The 19,799-nt window shown below is 40.2% G+C and overlaps 1 protein-coding gene across 1 annotated transcript; it reads right to left on the minus strand.

Annotated features, from left to right (window-relative positions):
• Positions 1-3,103: 3,103 nt before the first annotated feature.
• On the minus strand, positions 3,104-9,130 carry LOC124141741 (C-type lectin domain family 4 member M-like). Its single transcript, XM_046509827.2, has 5 exons — positions 9,092-9,130; positions 7,263-7,321; positions 5,343-5,432; positions 3,774-3,977; positions 3,104-3,394 (listed from the first exon to the last, which is right to left on the minus strand). Exons 2-5 carry the CDS (start codon positions 7,309-7,311, stop codon positions 3,183-3,185), a joined length of 555 nt encoding a protein of 184 aa, XP_046365783.2. The 5' UTR covers positions 7,312-7,321; positions 9,092-9,130; the 3' UTR covers positions 3,104-3,182.
• Between the last annotated feature and the right edge of the window lie 10,669 nt (positions 9,131-19,799).

Consider the following 19,799-nt stretch of genomic DNA (forward strand, 5'->3'; position numbering starts at 1 on the left):
ATCTGTATCAACATTTATGCCTTCCTACATTCTGTGTTTGGCAGATGTCAAACTGATTACTATACATTCATGCAATAGGCAGGTCAGTGACTTGCAGAGTGGTCTATCCACATTGTGGTGGAAGGTTTGTTGTTTAACGCCGCACTCACCAATATATATAAATATATAAATAATAGAGACTGGACCAGACAATCCAGTGATTAATGTCATGAGCATCGATCCACGCAATTGGGATCAATGACATGCATCAACCAAGTCAGCAAGCCTGACCACCCGATCTCGTTATTCGCCTTTTACAACAAGCATAGTCGCCTTATCCACATTGTGAGCGGGTTCCAGTGAAAGAAACCCTGCACCCAGGAATAATACCACATCCCAATAAATAAAGTGTCACCTCATGTAAATCTGCATCAGACTATTTTAGTCAGTGGTGTAACTATACAAGGCAACAGACAATTACCTACAGATACTTGTCAACTTTTGGTCAGTGATCTCCTTTCGCGGCAATTCATCGGTCCGCTCAATAGAGTAATATATCAAAGGGAGGCAACTCCTCAATCAAGGCTATGAGTGAGTGAGTGAGTGAGTTTGGTTTATGTTTAGATCCTGAACAACTAAATAAGGCCATAAAGCGCGAACAAATTTCAGCTACCAACTATTGAGGAAATTACAACAGGCTATCAGTGAAGAAAATGTACTCAAAATTATGCACCCTCAGGATGTAATAAATGTTATATTTAGGATAACAGTTTCTTAGTAAAGTACAGATTCTGGTTCTTTTTATGATTCGAACCTACACTCCCAGAATGAGGCACCTAATTGCCAGCACAAAAAGTCAGCGACCTCAGCCACCGAAGCTTCCACAAAATTGACAACTTGTACACATACTTTATGTACCCCTCTGACAAGTGTAAATTGGCACGGCTCCCATGCTCGAAAGCTATGAATACACAATGTCATTTAGAAAGTCTACAGGAAACATATTTTAAAAATACGGATCGACTCAACATCAGACAATATGATTCTTATCATTTCTTTTCACCCCCAGGAGCTAAAGCAACTGGTGGATCTTCAATCCTGGTGAGGCAAGGTGTTATTCATAGCCCTGTTCCTCTGAATACACTTCGACAAACTATCGCAGTTCGTATCACCATGCACATTGTTTTTACTCTGTGCTCTCTTTACATTCCTCCATCTGCATCTCTTCAGCAATCCGATCTTCAAGCTCTCTATCACCAGCTTCCAAAGCCCTGTATTATAATGGGCGATATGAACAGAGATAATCCACTTTGGGGTAGTGATCATACCAACGGTAAAGGCAAGCTCTTAGAAGATTCTTATTTCAAACAATACACTGTGCCTTTTTAATGATAATTCAAACACATATTTACATCCTGTTACAAGCACATACTCTTCTCTGGATTTGTCTGTTACACAGATTCCAACGTGCTAAATGAATTTGAGTGGTCAATCCACGATGTTCTCTGTGGAAGTGACCACTTTCAAATCATTCTAACTCCTATGTCCAAGGTGTGGAACATGATCCAAAATATCAAAGGTAAGGGCACTAAATCTAGTATACATCATCTATTGCAAATATGGGGAAGATTATAATGATCAAAACTCTATTCATGAACTACACACTGCCCTTTGACAAGCTCACAATATTGCTACAGGAGCTGTACGATCAATCATTTGGTTCGCTTAGAAACATTTGTTAAGAATGCAATAATAAATAAGCAACATGCAGTGTTTATCTTTTTCGATCTACAAAAAGCATTTACAATGCCATTTGCCTCAATTTATAAAAAAAAATAAAATTGACAGACAATTTCAAGTCCGTGTGGGATCCACAACCATATCATCCAGATTACCAAATAACAGTTCCATTTTTACAGCAGAATCAAAGGCAATCTTAACAGCTCTCAAATACATAAATACTCAATCTAAGCACACACAGTTCATTATATTTTCCCTTTCCTGTCTTCAAGCCAATAAAATTATTTCCTGTCAACATCCACTTGTACGTGACATCATAGAACTTCATAACAATCTTGCTACTGGCCAGTACGACATCGTCTTTTGTTGGTTACCCAGCCATGTTGGCATAACTGGTAACACAATGGCTGATGCTGCAGCCAAAGCAGCACTCAACAAATCTGTGACACCACTTCTGATACCATACAGTGATTATATAAACCCGTGATTAGATCTTACATCCATGATCTAAAGCAACAGATGCGGGATAATCAAGTAGGTAAAATTATATTACATGAAATGTAACTATTTGCTACACCTACTTGGGTTGCCAGTCCAGACTTGAAGAGGTCATAATACGACGATGTCGTATTGACCGTAGCAGGTATACTCATGAATATATATCAAAAGGGGAGGATCCTCCATTCTGCATCCCTTGTGATGAAAGAATCCAGTGAAGCATGTCCTGCTTGACTGTGTTGATTTTTCCATCACAAGGGATAAATATCTTTTTAATAGAATAAATTCTCATTTAATTATAGGCTTTTAAAAGAAATTCAACTTATTGATACATTTTGAATCGTGTAAAACGCCATATTTTACATTGGTAATATATAATATGTAACTTAGCTTAGATAAGTGGCTATATGCTCAAAGGGGGATGAAATAGCGTTAAATTATTGTACCCCTGAGTGGATTTGTAAGACCACATGATTCAAAGTACATTTATTCTTACATCGGTTTTAAACTTAACTGTTGGCTTAATTGCATCCCATCAACATCAGCTGAAGGGTTGGTGTAAATCCTGCTAAGGAGCCGTGCAGGTAGCAAAAGTAATGTAAGTCCCCACGGTCCCTAGTGAGGTGGCCTTACTTTGGTTGCTGATGATCTATAGCCCATGTTTATATTGTATTGTTGATTGAAAATATATTCTATTTACTGTTCTCAACTAATTTTAAAATCGAAACTATGATACTCTCGTTATCTTTCTGTCCATCGTTGTCAGCTTTATAATTAAATCAAAATATAATTATTATAAATGTTTCGTTAGGATATGACTGAAATATTGCCGATGTGACGTTAAATTTCACTCACTCACTCACTCATATATTCCACAAATGCAACAGTTGATTCAGCGTTTATTCAAAAAGGTGTTTTCTCATTGATGTTACATGTACACATGTGGTAAGTTGTTATGGTGGCTGTTACAAGGGAATCTCACAGATGTAACGGCGTCGAAGGTGGCAGAAGAGGTCACTGAGCCCCCAGCTGTCCAGCTGACCACAGTCCTCACCGCGACTGTTGTCTGGCTCCCCCTTCCCCCAAGCGGGGACCTTTGTGGATCCCGTGTTCCATTTAAACCCAGTTTTTGAGCTTCGTTTCAGACCAGTCCACACACGGTATGTAGTGTTTGTTTCTGAAAATGTAAAATGCAAGAGTTAGATAAAAGTAAAATGTTTCTCACGCTGCGACGTCACGGAAGGGCGTTCAGACCGTGAAAGGTCCTTCGCCTTTGTTTGACCAAGGTTTCTCATCAATCGGCTGATAACTGTGTAATGTTAGCCCAGTTGACACCCGATGGCTTTAAATGACATTGCCAGACAGCACATTTACCTCACCGTCAAGCATCAGTGGTCATATCTTTACAGTGGAAGACCATTATTGAATAACTGGAATATCGTTAAGTGCAGCGATAAGCTACAAACGAAAGCAACATATGTTTCATGTAGCCACGAACTTATTTGTTTGCCCTTATGGGTTTATTTCCCAGTAAGGTTAGAAGGCAAATCTCTCACGTGCGTCTCCTCCTTTGGGTCCCAAAGCAGTCATATACCCAGCAATGAGTCCATACTTCTCTGGAGTGTCCAGATCGATGAGACGGCCACGTGTCCTCCGACATGCATCCACAGCAGATTGGTAGCTTCTTGCATCCGCAAAATCACTCAGTTTGAAGCACATCTTGGGATTCTCAGTCTTTGTGTATCCATCAGGACAGATCACTGCGGGGTGGAGTCGAATAAGAATAAGAATAAGCTTAACAGGTTAATGCTCACACAGTATTGCCCTAGAAACAGTCAACTACCTTTCGTAAAACATTACTTGGTGTTGGTTTTTGCTTGTTGTTTAGCGCAGCACTCATCATTATTCATGCTATATGACGTCGACCTGTCAATTATCCAATTTGGACAAGATAATCCAGTGATTGGTATTATCAGCACTGTTCAACGCCGCCGGGATGTTATAAAACGCTATCATCCATCTTACAGAGCGTGACCAAACCATAGATCCATCATGTCGTCCATTACGACCATCATAGGTTGTTTGGAACCCGGAATGGGGCACACGTGGCCCAGGGGTCTAAGGCGCCGCAATTCGCTTTGCAGAGTTCCGTCCCTTGGGCACGCGAGAAACCGATGATTGTGGGTTCGATTCCCAGTTCGCCCCAATTATGTTTCTTGGTTTGTCAACACTATACCATGCTCCTGGTTTCACCAAAGTTGTCTAAGGCGATAGGCAGAGTTGTGTCTATTGGAGACGCCACGCACCGAGCTAGGATCGTGCGTGCCAGTCGCGGTGAGACACCACAAATGGGCTTAAAACATTGTACCCATGTAGGGAATCGAACCCGGGGCTTCTGTGTGACGAGCGAACTCTTTAACCACTAGGCTTACCCCAGCCCCAGTATTGCCAGAACATACATGATCTAACCGACAACACTATTATCATAGATCAGTAAACATTTCGATGGCTAAATCTGCCTACATGTACAATTTAACGCAGAAAGGAATTAAGTTATCCAAAGCAAGTTTTTAAGATGTGTCGGGATGCCACTTTGTATTTCTGTGTGACTTTTGTAAAGATATTAAAAATTCGTACAAATATGCATATTTCAGAGACAATATTTTGTGAAATGATCTATTTGCTCATAACGTCATTAATAAAGTAACTGAGTTAGTTTTGGTTAACGCTGTAATGAACCTTCTGTCAGTTAAATGGCGGAGTACCACTTTCATAGTGGTGGAAGGCCCAAGGTGATGGTGGTCTTAGACTCTCACAACAAAGTGAAACTCACGGGTCTAGTGCTGACGGAACCAATGCTCAAGATCAGGGCGATCGGGATTCGAACCGAGGACCATAGCACGCCTAAGGGAGACAACTCTGCACAGCGAATTGTGGCGACTGTAATCCCAGCGCCCCTATCAAAAATAGCTATTCTACCCTGTTCATAAAAGCGACAAAACCCTTTCCATATTGATGGAACTCGTCACAAACACATGCAAAGGCAAGTCAAAATAGGGAATTGCTTCGACACATGTTTGTAACTGATGCGTCAAGTTTGAAAATGTCCTCCAAAGTCAACATACCAACTACGTCAATTCTGGAACTGGTGGCGGTTTTTATGGTTTTGTAGCACATGGTGGGAGTCATCGGTCTATATCCGGCAGGACAGGCGGCTGTGGAAAGTAAACGATGAAATAAGAAGCATTTCAAGTTTAACAAATGTAATATAGGTGTCTCCATATTGTCTCCATTGTCATTGGTGTATCAATGGCCTTTGAACTCTTAACATTTTTCAGTACCAATGAAGGATTTATAGAGAGGTTAGAGTGAAGGATAAACTGGAATGAGGGACGGGATAAGAGGCGGGAAGAACAGGTTTGGATGACAGTCTGACTGTCGGGAAAGACAGGAAACAGAGACAAGAAGGACAGAGGGGACAGCGACACAGGAAATAGAGGTGGGAAGGAAATAGGAATGAGAGAAGGGAAGGGACACAGTGCCGGTAGTGAGAGACAAGATGTACAGACGGGATGGAGAGACAGGAAGGACAGAGGGGACGGAGAGACAGGAAGGACAGAGGGGACGGAGAGACAGGAATAAGAGACATGAAGAACTGACGGGATGGAGAGACAGGAAGGACAGAGGGGACAGAGAGACAGGAAGGATAGAGGGGACGGAGAGACAGAAAGGATAGAGGGGACGGAGAGACAGGAATAAGAGACATGAAGAACTTACGGGATGGAGAGACAGGAAGGACGGAGGGGACGGAGAGACAGGAATAAGAGACATGAAGAACTGACGGGATGGAGAGACAGGAATGATAGAGGGGACGGAGAGACAGGAAGGACAGAGGGGACGGAGAGACAGGAATAAGAGACATGAAGAACTGACGGGATGGAGAGACAGGAAGGACAGAGGGGACGGAGAGACAGGAATAAGAGACATGAAGAACTGACGGGATGGAGAGACAGGAAGGACAGATGGGACGGAGAGACAGGAAGGACAGAGGGGACGGAGAGACAGGAATAAGAGACATGAAGAACTGACGGGATGGAGAGACAGGAAGGATAGAGGGGACGGAGAGACAGGAAGGACAGAGGGGACGGAGAGACAGGAATAAGAGACATGAAGAACTGACGGGATGGAGAGACAGGAAGGATAGAGGGGACAGAGAGACAGGAAGGACAGAGGGGATGGAGAGACAGGAAGGACAGAGGGGATGGAGAGACAGGAAGGACAGAGGGGACAGAAAGACAGGAAGGACAGAGGGGACGGAGAGACAGGAAGGATAGAGGGGACAGAGAGACAGGAATCAGAGACATGAAGAACTGACGGGATGGAGAGACAGGAAGGATAGAGGGGACAGAGAGGCGGGAATCAGAGATGAGAAGGATAGAGGGGACAGTGTGATAGGGTGTACAGACGGGGAGGAGAGAGAGAAAGGAGAGAAGGGACAGTGAGATAGAGGGGAAAGAGAGGCGGGAATCAGATAAGAAGGATAGTGGAGACAGGGAGCACAGATGGAATGAAGAGAGAGGAAGGAGAGAGAGGAAGGAGAGAGAAGAGAGAAAGACGGGAAATAGAGGCCGTAAGGAAAGGTGAGAATGATGGGTTCAAAGACGAGAGGAGAGACAGGAATAAAAGGAGGGACAGAGAGAAATTAGAGACAAGACGTACAGATGGGAAGGTGAGACAGGGAGGATAGAGGGAACAGGGAGACTGGAAGTAGAAGCCGGAAGCGAGAGTCGGGAACGGAAGAGATAGAGGAAAGATGAGAAGTACAGACGGGATCGGAAGACAGGAAGGAGACAAGGGAAGTACAGAGGAAAAAGAATGACTGACTGGTAAAGAGATACAGGAAAGACAAGAAGAGACATGAAGTACTGGATCACAGTAATTATAGTCTGGTGCAGCTCATCAACATTTACAGTTTACAACGTCCACGCGAGTTATCCATACATAAGAGGGAATGGCATTTTAGGCAAATATATTTGAAACCGTACCTAACAGCCCAGTCACTGCACAGGATAACAGCAGGATGAGTCTCGACATGGTACTGATTCTGAAATAGAAATATTCAGCACCTGCAGAAACTCTTCAGAATTTCGTTATATCAATAAATTTGTTTTGGTCATTATTTTGCATTGAAAAAGAATCATTGTTCACTGAATGACCTGATAAAAGGATTTCAGTCTCATCGTTCGGGGATGTTCCACACGTGCACAGTGCTCTGTGCTGCCCAAGCAATTGTGATGATGTGCCGCTACTGTACGTATGCAGTGAGAATCCAACTGACACTGACACAATTAGATCAGCGTTGTGTACAAGGGGTAGTCCGATCGGCGCCGGTATGTTTTCTAGACTGTACTGTAAAAGGACCCTTCCATTCATGTTATGTGATGGTATTTCTTTCGTCCTGCTGATCAAACCCCGCTGATCCACCTCCATACAAATAAAAGCGACACAAACTGTTTCCATAATCATAAGAAATCTCCGCTAAACGCCATTGTACGATTCTGAACAATTTCATAAGCATGTGCTTATTAATCGCTATCATATAGTGATGATTAGTTTATTAATCGCTATCATATAGTGATGATAAGTTTATTAATCACTATCATATAGTGATGATAAGTATATCAATCACTATCATATAGTGATGATAAGTTTATCAATCACTATCATATAGTGATGTTAAGTTTATTAATCACTATCATATAGTGATGATAGGTTTATTAATCACTATCATATAGTGATGATAGGTTTATTAATCACTATCATATAGTGATGATAAACATCGGTCATAAACACATGCATTGGCAGAAAAAAATCACTAAAACTTGTAAGTTCTACTAACGCTTTGAATGTTGTAACCTTTGTTCAAAGAACTTTTGCTCTCTTGCTCGACTGTACCTCTAAAATTGTGAAAAGTAGACAGCAAAGGCTGACAAAAAGCAAAAGTTGACTATTGGAAATGGGATAGGATGACATGCATCAACGAGCCTGACCACCCGTTGGCCGCCTTTTACGACAAGCATAGTCGCCTGTGACGTTAAACAGGGTTGCTGAAGACCGATTTTAACCCGGATCTTCACGGGTTTCACCTAAATATGAAACAGATCGCCGTGTTTCATTGGTCTCTGTTACTTCTAGTTCAGGTGGAAAAATCTGTGAAAGTAAAGTTGGCTATTTGACCATTATTGAAAGTGGCATGCTCGATTGAACCTCAAACGTTGTGAAATGTAGCCACAAAAGGCTTGAGCTGCAGGAATATTGCTCGACATAAAGGGAAAGTGGACTATTGGAGAGTTGAAGTCATCCCTCTTAGTCACACTGTCTCTGTAGAGAGTGTTTTGACGCTAGAAATTGTTTTGTACAGATATATATATGAAACAGATGGCGCTGTTTCACTGGTCTCTGTTATTTCTAGTTGAGACGGGTAAATCAGTGAAAGAGAAGTTGGCTAGTTGACATTATCGAAAGTCGGCTCCACGCCTCAGCTACCTTCTCTTTCTAAATGGCGCCAATGGAACCAGGCAGCACACAATTAACACAAAGTATCAGCATATATATCACACCATACTTATAATAAGATACTACCCTCATTAAAGGTAGCTATAGATTATTGTTATAAATGTCTGCATTGTGCTTTCCTCCAGGTAAGGTAGAATACGACTGGAATAACAAAACTCACACTTTTATTTAATGTCTACAAGATTTTGAAAGGGAGAATACGACTGGAATACATTGTGTCTTATCTGAGTGATTTTGGTCATAGTATCATTTGTCAAAAGGCACCACCAACTCAAACATGAGTAAAAGCATAACTTACCTGAAGAATCTGTTCGACGAAGAATGTGGTAGAATTGTTCTTGATCTGTAGAATATATAGAAGCTCTTTACAGAATATGTTCTGTTATTTGAATAATGTCATACCTTATGCATTGAATAACTAGCATAATAAGAATTGAGTAACATAATTTAAATAAATGTATAAATGGAACCGTTTTGGCTTGCACCAACTAATCAGTGACGAATGTACTTATGACTACATTAATCGTAACTGACCTTGATCAAAGTGAATTATTACATTTTTGTGTTAAGAAACCGTTATGTATTCATATTCGTTTGGAACAGATACTGAAAATTGAGGTGACAATAGGTTTAGCTAAGACAATCTAACCTAAGAAGTATTTACTGAAACGAATATTGAGTGGTATCTGATCATGTAATGAAAGTACAGTTGTACATTTTGTTGTGATTGTAACTAGATGACGAACCAGGACAGTATTATATACAATGGGGGTACTACCTCACCCCACCTGGACAAGGTCAAGCTCCTGAAAATACTTTTACATGAGGTCTTTAGTTGTATTAATTATGTGAAGACGATCATCGGATCGTCATGTGTCAAGAAGCCATCCTTGTGATGGAAATATTCTCTATCATTTTACTCATACACATACCATTATTTCGGACATATCAATATTGAACATTTCTGCTAAGTGTTCCATTCATTTTACAAAGACACCAGGTTGCATACTCTTCTTCATAATTGGAAAGAAACAAATGATAACCGTATTTGGATGGCTTCACATCCATGATAAGATATACACCTTGTGGTGTTTCTCGCCATTTGATAATATTATCACGGAAAAATTATACTTTGACAACTTTTTCAAGTTCTTCTTTTGTTGGCTTGTAGTTGTCCATTGTAATACACTTTTTTGAACATTTATCTAAACGGATATTTTTTTATGTTTTTAAGGAACATCAATATTAATTAATACTCATAATGGATAAAATTTACTACAGCCCACAAGGATATGGGAAGGGTTAAGTGGCAATACAAAAACTAGCTGCAGCATCTAAGGTATCTAAAGATGTTGCTAAGGATTGGTTAATGAAACAAGCAAATATGACAAATATACTTGCCAGCCCCACGTTAAATACCGAGGGGAAAGTTTGATATTTCCATAACTAAAGACGTTCACCAGGCTGACCTCTTGTTTCATTCACATGATAAGACAAGATGCAAAACATATAAATACGCTTTAACTGTAGTGGATGTAGCCAGTCGGTACAAAGAGGCTGAGCCATTAACCTCAAAAGATTCAACTGCAGTAGCACTGAGCTGCATACATAAACGCGGACACTTAAAATGGCCAAAGTTATTTCAAGTAGATCATGGATGCGAGTTTATGGGAACAGTAACTAAACTATTAACAAAGAATGATGTTACAATCGGGCGTGGTTAAAAAGAGTCCCATCGTAGCCAAGCTATTGTTGAAAGATTTAACTGAACACTTGTTTGGATCTCAGTATGTGATTGAAATGAAATCAGATCATCAGATCAGCCATAAATAATGAAGTAACAAGATTAATTGGCAAGAAACCACCCGATGCTATTAAAATGAGATCTGTGACTTCTGAATATTCAGCACCACAGAGAGGGAAAGAACAAAACCTTCGGGATAGAGTAAGAATAAGATATTTATACCAGCACAGTGAACTCAAAGGAGGCCAACGCCGTGCAACTGATCCGGTTTGGTCTCTTAAGTTATATAACATTAGTCAATTTGATATGGAAGAAAGTGAGCCGTTTTTATATTATCATAAAGATGGGCCAGGCAGAGGATTTGTACAAGAGGAGTTGTTTATAGTTCCCAGGGATAAAGTATTACCTCCCTAAGTAACCAAACGCAAAGGTAGTTTTACCATCCATATCAACCCTTCTCTTTGTATCTAAGTGGGATAATGATGTTTCATTCATACTTAATCCATATATCCTGTGCTTATCCCGTCCCTTCTCAATTACAAAGTGCATATTATAATCAGTAAGTAGTTTTAGTTCTACACCAGTTTACGTCAACAAGGTTCGGTATATTCCACACTGAAATCTACGTTATTTTTACTTCATGACATTTTCAGTGTTAGCTTGTATGTTATACTTTTTAAATCATCCAACTCCTCATTATTTCTGCTTTGTATGATAGGCTTAACATGCATGTTGGAATTAATATCTATCTTCCAACCTCTTAAATGTTTACCAACGGCATGATCTGTGGTTACAAATCTTAACTCGTTTGGTTCAACAAATTAATTTTGAATAATATTTAGGGTGATTATCAACAACTTGTTTGGGGTTTGTTTTATCCAGTAAAGCAATCAATTTAGCTTTTCTCATTCGAGAATAACCTCTCTGCCCACAAGCGTTAAGTTCTTTGACAGTCGGGGGTTTGTTGTAGTTCAAAACTTCACAGGATCTCATAATGATAACGATGAAGAAATTACTCAGACATACTCCGACATCGTCTCAGGTTTAGGTTGTTTGGATGAGCCATGTCTCATTGATAGAGATCAAACAGGAACACCAGTCATAGATCCTCCACGAAGAGTGCCTACTGCACTCAGAGAGAACCCGAAGGCCTCTTTTGAAGATATGGTTAGTCAGGGTGTCATCAGGAAAGTAGACCAGCCTTCTGATTAGGTCAGGTCATTGGTGATAGTTGAGAAACCAAACTCTGACCAGTTGGGGATATGTTTAGATCCTGAACATCTAAATAAGGCCATGACGCGCAAACACTTTCAGCTACCATCTATTGAGGAAACTACAACAGGCTATCAGTGAAGAAAATATACTCAAAATTGTTGCACCCTCAGGATGTAATAAATGTTATATTTATGATAACTGTTTCTTAGTAAAGTACAGATTCTGTTTCTTTTTACGATTCGAACCCACACTCCCAGAATGAGGCACCTAATTGCCAGCACAAAAAGTCAGCGACCTAACCCACTCAGCCACCGAGGCTTCCACAAAAATGACAACTGGTACAGATGACGTACTTTTATGTACCCCTCTGACAAGAGTAAATTGGCACGGCTCCCATGCCCGAAAGCTATGAATACACAATGCCATTTAGAAAGTGGTCAAATGTAACAAATGTTATTCAGGATCTCCCAGGTGTTGAGAATGACATGTTCACATTGGGCGACACACCGGAAGAGCACAACCAAAGGCTAAGAGCAGTACTTCAGCAATGTAAGGGAATCAATGAACACTCAATAAAAGCAAGTGTAACTTTGCAGTGGAAGACGTTGGCTACATAAGCCATAAACACACAATATTGTTTGTATTGTCATTTATGTGACTGGATGAATAGTCTGTCGCTTGATTTTGTCTGGATTGGAGGAGTACTGATATTTGGCCTCAGGCAACACACACTGACTTGTCTATGCAAATTGTGTGAGTGACGGGCGCTACATGTAGGACAGGAACTTCTTACCCTCTTCTGGAACATCTGATTTTCACTGATCTATTTATGTCATTTTCATTGCTATATTGCCTTTCACGCCCAATGAATCTAATTGTTCCCGAGCTTAACGTTTTATATTTAAAACGTCATGCATTTACTCATGTATTAGATATGCTTATTGCAAGGAAAAATACATGAGATGACATTTTATCTATGTGGAAGTGTAATAAGGCAAAGGTCGAGGGTTGAATTACTGGAACACATGTGCACACCTGTGATCTAATTTGCAAGTCAACTGAAACTGATCGCCTGTTTCAGGTGGCGTGTTTCTGATAGGTTCAACTCTCAACACCTGCTGACAAATAGTGTTTGGTCTTTTTGCATATGAATACATTCGCTTTTATCATTTCCGAGTGTAGAGTGGGTGAGTTAGTATGGTTGAACGTCACTTTAAACAGTATTTCAGTTATATCACACATGCCAGGTTAATGTTGTAGGAAAGACCGAAGAGGTGCAACTTTTACAGGATAACTATTTTGGAACCCAGTGATATGGGTATGCTGCAGACGAACCGAAAAACATAATCATGGTGAATCAGGGATCTGAACCCATGATCATATCTTTCTCCCCAACATAAGTAAAGGGCGCAGCTCTGTGGAGACTTATACGTGGCATTCGGGATGTAAATAAAGATATTGCATCGATAAATTGCGTTGGATGAATACAAAACAAGAATGAACAGTCACCACGCCACACTCCACCACAGTCCCCTGTGCAACACAAATCAAGAGCTGAATCTTAAGTTAAACCTCTTGGCCAAACTCCCTTGTTTTGATTTGGCTAATTCGGGAAGAAATTAGGATTCACATGCACAAAGAAAGAGATTACCTGGTTCTCATGGCCTTCTTGCCTAAATGTCCTATCCCAACAATTAACCTGTCAGGAAGTTCAGTATTTCACTTCTAGATTTGAGATAACAATTGTTTTCATTATTGACAAATACTTCTGAGCCTTTGAAGATGGTAATGTAACTATATCTACTGTCACAAATTTTAGCGACAAATGCCCCATGGGTAAAAAAAAAGACAATTATCTACAGATACTTTTCAACTTTTGGTCAGTGATCTCCTTTCGCGGCAGTTCATTGGTCCGCTCAATAGAGTAATATATCAAAGGGAGGCAACTCCTAAAATCAAGGCTATGAGTGAGTGAGTGAGTTTGGTTTAACGCCGCTTTTAGCAATATTCCAGCAATATCACGGCGGGGGTCACCAGAAATGGGCTTCATACATTGTACCCATGTCGGGAATCCAACCCAGGTCTTCAGCATGTCGAGCGAACGCTTTAACCACTAGGCCACCCGACCGCCCCCAAGGCTATGAAATGTAAAGTTTGTTTTGAGTCAGTCTCGACTGTAACGTTTCGTAGGACGATTACGAAATGCAGTCATATATCCATTACAGTCACAAAATGAAACACGGTAATGTTTCGGACATATTTAGGGAACCGTGAAGATATTGGAGGTAGAATAGGTCTTCAGCAACCTAAGCTTGCTGTAAAAGGTGACTATGCTTGTCGTAAAAGGCAACTAACGGATTGGGTGGTCAGGCTCGCTGACTTGGTTGGTGCATGTCACCGTATCCCAATTGCGTGGATCGATGTGCATGACGTCAATCACTGGATTGTCTGGCCCAGACTTGATTATTAACAGACCGCCGTCATATAGCTGGAATATTGCTGAGTTCCGCGTTAAACAACAACAACAACAAAACAAAAACAAAACAAACAAACATATTTCGGATATCCATGTGCTCTAATAATTCCGGGAAAGACCCCGAGCCACACACATATGTCTACAAGCACGGATAATTTATGAGAGGAGTAGTGAATGGTGGGGTCTGGGAATGGGAGGTATCTGAAACAACATCTCATTGCTCTTCGAATCATGAGCAGATTGAGTGGAATCCTTGCTGAGAGCAGCCTGATAGCTGATGTGTACCAGCTTGAGATACTGTAAATCTTGAAATCAATGCGAGTGTGAAGTTAATGCGAAACTGCGCGTGGTCTTTGTTCGCATTTATTAAACTTCGCATTTATTTCTCCAAAATGATCATCAACCAAAAGGCTGCGTCATTGCACACTTTGGATAGTGGAAATACCAACTTGAATATATACAAAAAACATGGTTTATTGAGCAGAAGTTGTAACACGTACATAACAATGTCATTTAAAGAAGAGGAGTTACACAATAGGCATCCGGCGAGTTATCACAGCTGGGGTCAAGAGTCAAACTAGGCATCATTAACCATTCCAATCAGTGAACTATTCTTGGTTCAATTATTTTATTGCCTTTGAACTTCCGCAGTGCCTGTCAGCAAAATAAACGTATATACTGTGTGTTGTTTTCAGGAAAAAAACTGTTTGTTATTACGGAAGTACTTTACCCAGTGCTAATAAGCGGTGATATTTGCTGTTTGATTAGATTAAGGTAAGGATGTGTATCATTCAACTGGGGATGGGTTGTGGGAGCCGCATTTTTAGCTAGGGGTCAGCAATTTGGTGACGCATTAATTTCAAGATTCACAGTATATCTGAAGTGTTTAGGCAAAACAGCACGTGTTTGGAAATAAATGCTTTCGTAAGTACATGTTAATACTGATGTTGATACAAAATACTACCTACTTGTTGAAATGTGGCTCTGATAGATGTCACTGGTGATGTTGTTGCACACCTTAATGGAACTTTAATGTCGATGTCTAATTTCCGATATTTATAGATTGCTTTGATATTCAATTTCGAGGATTAACCATATCAATCCATACATATGAACTGCAAACAGGGACATTTGTTCACCTTACTGTAATTGTTTTGTTCGTTGTTTTACGCCGCACTCAGCAATATTCCATCAATTCCTGTTTGCAAATAGTAACTGCCGTGTACAGCATGAAGGATGGGTGTCCGGAAAATGCGTGTGTATCTCCTCACGTTCCTGATGTTTGTTGAAAATTCAAGGAACGCACATATTCCATAGGCACTCGTGAAGAGCAACCACCCGTGCCGAGTGCTGGGTAACGCAAATAGCTCTTCCCGCGTGTGGACCCGGGTTAGAATGTGTCCACAGCACCCCATTGCTGGCCGTACGAGGCGACTAAATTGGGAACCTGTTTGTCGTGGGTTGCGCCCCTGTGTCGGTGGAGGAAGGGATCCTGGTGGTTGAGGGCACTGGAGCCAGGAACCGGTGTTCCTTTGCCCAACACACCACTTTGACCCTGACTTCACCTAGGCGGGTGGTAGAATGGGCCCGGTTCTATCAAATGGCTGGTCACGCCAAGCCCTATGTGTATTACTTTCAATACATATTTTTGTACATGCATGTATTATATTTATCACAAATTTTAGTAAATAGACAAATATAGCTATACATGTCATATTTGCTGGTTTATAACACCCCTGCAGCCCTGGTGTTTTCATTTTGGATATCCAATGCAATAAGACACCGTCCTTGTTGACACTCAATTGTGGGTGGGGAGCAGGGGTGCAGAACCACTTCCTTTCATTATGTCTAAACAACACTCTGGTTCGAAAAGAAAACATCTCGATGCTAGCTCATCTGATGACGACAATGATCTTCAATTAGATTCCTGGGCTCGATTCATAGTAATCGAGTCATCTGATCATCAGCCTTTGAAATTGAATCCGTTTGCTATTTCTAAGGCCGTCAATGGTTGTTGCAGTATGGTTGACAATGGCTCCATACTTGTGGAATGTGCCAGTAAACAGCAATCTCTAAACCTGTTATCAATCAGACAATTTGCAAATGTAGAGGTTGCTGTCTCGGCACATAGGACATTGAACTCGTGTCGACCTCCCTCCCGGTCAAGATCCGGATCCCCAGTAGAACCACCATGACCTGTTAAATCCCTATAATACAATGGAATTGCAGAGGACTAAAAAACAAATTTAATGATTTAAAGCTATTAACACAGGATTTCAAGCCATAAGCCTTTTGTCTACAGGAAACATATTTTAAAAATACAGATCAACTCAACATCAGATAATATGATACTTATCATTTCTTTTCACCTCCAGGAGCTAAAGCAACTGGTGGATCTTCAATCTTGGTGAGGCAAGGTGTTATTCATAGCCCTGTTACTCTGAATACACTTCTACAAGCTATCTCAGTTCGTATTACCATGCACATTGTTTTCACTCTGTGCTCTCTTTTTATTCCTCCATCTGCATCTCTTCAGCAATCCGATCTTCAAGCTCTCTATGAACAGCTTCCTAAGCCCTGTATTATAATGGGCGATATGTACAGACATAATCCACTTTGCGGTAGTGATCATACCAACGGTAAAGGCAAGCTCTTAGAAGATTTTATTTCAAACTATACTCTGTGCCTTTTTAATGATAATTCAAACACATATTTACATCCTGTTACAAGCACATACTCTTCTCTGGATTTTTCTGTTACAGATTCCAACGTGATAAATGAATTTAAGTGGTCAATCCACGATGTCCTCTGTGGAAGTGACCACTTTCCAATCATTCTAAACCCTATTATCCCATCTGATGTTCCTCCGTCATCTGGATGGAACTTTACCAAAGCTAACTGGCCTCTGTGTGACCTTCTATGTACAGCACAGTTAACACCTGATCACTTTACTGACGTTCCTGACCCAATAAAATGCTTTTCTGATGAACTCATCAAAATAGCTGAAGAATGTGTTCCAAAATCCTCTGCAATTCACCTCATAACTAAACCATGGTTTCCCAATGACTGCAACGAGGTAAAAAGGCGAGGAAAAAGGCGGAGCATTATTTCCATCGCCTAACACACAATGTCGTTTCCGGAAAAACAGAAGTACGATCGATCATTTGGTTCGCTTTGAATCATTTGTTAAAAATGCAATAATAAATAAGCAACATGCATTGTCTATCTTTTTCGATCTACAAAAAGCATATGACACCACATGGAAACACGGTATTTTAAAAGATTTACATAATTTTGGATTACAAGGCCGTTTGCCTCAATTTATATCAAAAAATTTAATTGACAGACAATTTCAAGTCCGCGTGGGATCCAGAACAATATCATCCAGATTACCAAATAACAGTTCCATTTTTACAGCAGAATCAAAGGGAAACTTAACAGCTCTCTAATATATAAATACTCAATATTTTCTCTTTCCTGTCTTCAAGCCAATAAGAATATTTCCTGTCAACATCCACTTGTATGTAACATCATAGAACTTCATAACAATGTTGCCACTAGCCAGTACGACATCGGGTTTTGTTGGTGATGATGTTGGCATAACTGGTAACCCATGATTAGATCTTACATTCATGATCTTAAGCAACAGACGCGGGATTATCAAGTAGGTATAAATAAATTACATGTAATTAAACCAACGTTTGGCTACACCTACTTGGGTTGCCAGTCCAGACTTGAAGAGGTCATAATACGACGACGTCGTATTGGCTATAGAAGGTATACACATGAATATATATTAAAAGGTGAGGATCCTCCATTCTGCATCCCTTGTGATGAAAGAATCCAGTCAAGCATGTCCTGCTTGACTGTGTTGATTTTTTCATCACACGGGATAAATATCTTTTAATAGAATAAATTCTCATTTAATTATAGGCTTTTAAAAAGAAATTGAACTTATTGATAAATTTTGAATCGTGTAAATAGCTTTATCATATAATGGGTAGGTTTCTCGGTAGGATAAAGCCAACGGATAAAAACGATATCCGTTGGGGTCATATGCGGATAGAGATGCAAATATCAAAGGTCAAGTAGGACTACTTTCACTGTTTATAAACAAACATGGCGTCGCCCTCGTCATTCGGCGATCGAGTCAGAATTAACCATCGGGAATCTGGATAAACTACAGGGATAATTGCTATCATTATCAAAAGAACAGTCTAATATACTGAAAATCAGTGTCTAACTGTGACGTAGCTAAGGCAATTTATAAGTTTTGGCAACTTTGGAGATATAAATTTCGAAACAATTTTGCGAGGGCACGAGGCCTAGCCAAGCAGGATCAGTAGCCATATCTGTGCTTGTAGACCTCTGCGGCTTGAAACCTTCTCCACAAATTAAAATAGTTGGATTTGGCCGAAATAATTCTGAATTGTTACCTTGTTTCGATTTGACGCTGTGTGTACATCTGACTACACTTCTTAACGTTATAACAGGACAGACCGACTGTCAACAACGTCTGGCCGTGACGTCTCATAGACTAGGGTAAGAGTAGCTTACCTTTGACAAAGGGCAGTTACTATAGCGGACAGACCGATGGAATGCCGCGAAAGGCAATTAAAAACAACTCTTGTTTTGCGTATATGTTGCTTCGCCACTGTATAAGAAACAGATTTCAGTTGGAACTATATCGGCTACTGTCACTGTCCGACTGACACATCACCTACCCTGTGACGTAATAAATATTAATGCACGCATTCCAGGAAATGTCGCAATGTTTCGGTAATGTTGGTGAGAGAGGGAAAGCGATTTTAAAGCACAGAATTAAAGAATGACATTATATGATAAAGAGGTTATCACGCTTGTGTGTTTGGGGATGGGAAATATCCTGTATTAGGAATAAACACTATGTATTTAGCTCGCCAAGGCTCGCTAAATACAATGTTTATTCCTAATGCAGGATATTTACCATCCCCAAACACACTCGCGTGATAACCTCTATATATTTTATATTGGTTATGTATAATATGTAACTTAGATTAGATTGGTGGTTATATGCTCAAAGGGGGTTGAAGTAGCGTAAAATTATTGTCCCCTTGAGAGGATTTGTAAGACCACATCATTCAAAGGACATTTATTCTTACATCGGTTTTAAACATAGTATATTTGTTTATTTTAACTGTTGGCTGTATTGCATCCCATCACCAGCAGCTGAAGGGTTGGTGTAAATCCTGCTGAGGAGCCGTGCAGGTAGGAAAAGTAATGTAAGTCCCCACGGTCCCTAATGATATGGCCTAACTTTGGTTGCTGATGATCTATAGCCCATTTTTATATTGTATTGTTGATTGAAAATATATTCTTTTAATTGTTCTCAATTAGTTTTAAAATCGAAACTATGATACTCTAGTTATCTTTCTGTCCATCGTTGACAGCTTTATAATTAAATCAAAACATAATTATTATAAATGTTTCGTTACGATATGGCTGAAATATTGCAGATGTGACGTTCAATTTCACTCACTCACTCACTCACTCACTCATATATTCCACAAATGCAACAGTTGATTCAGCGTT

Source organism: Haliotis rufescens, unplaced genomic scaffold (genome assembly GCF_023055435.1).
Source record: "Haliotis rufescens isolate VD_foot unplaced genomic scaffold, xgHalRufe1.0.p SCAF_21, whole genome shotgun sequence".
In the NCBI taxonomy this organism is placed as follows: domain Eukaryota; kingdom Metazoa; phylum Mollusca; class Gastropoda; order Lepetellida; family Haliotidae; genus Haliotis; species Haliotis rufescens.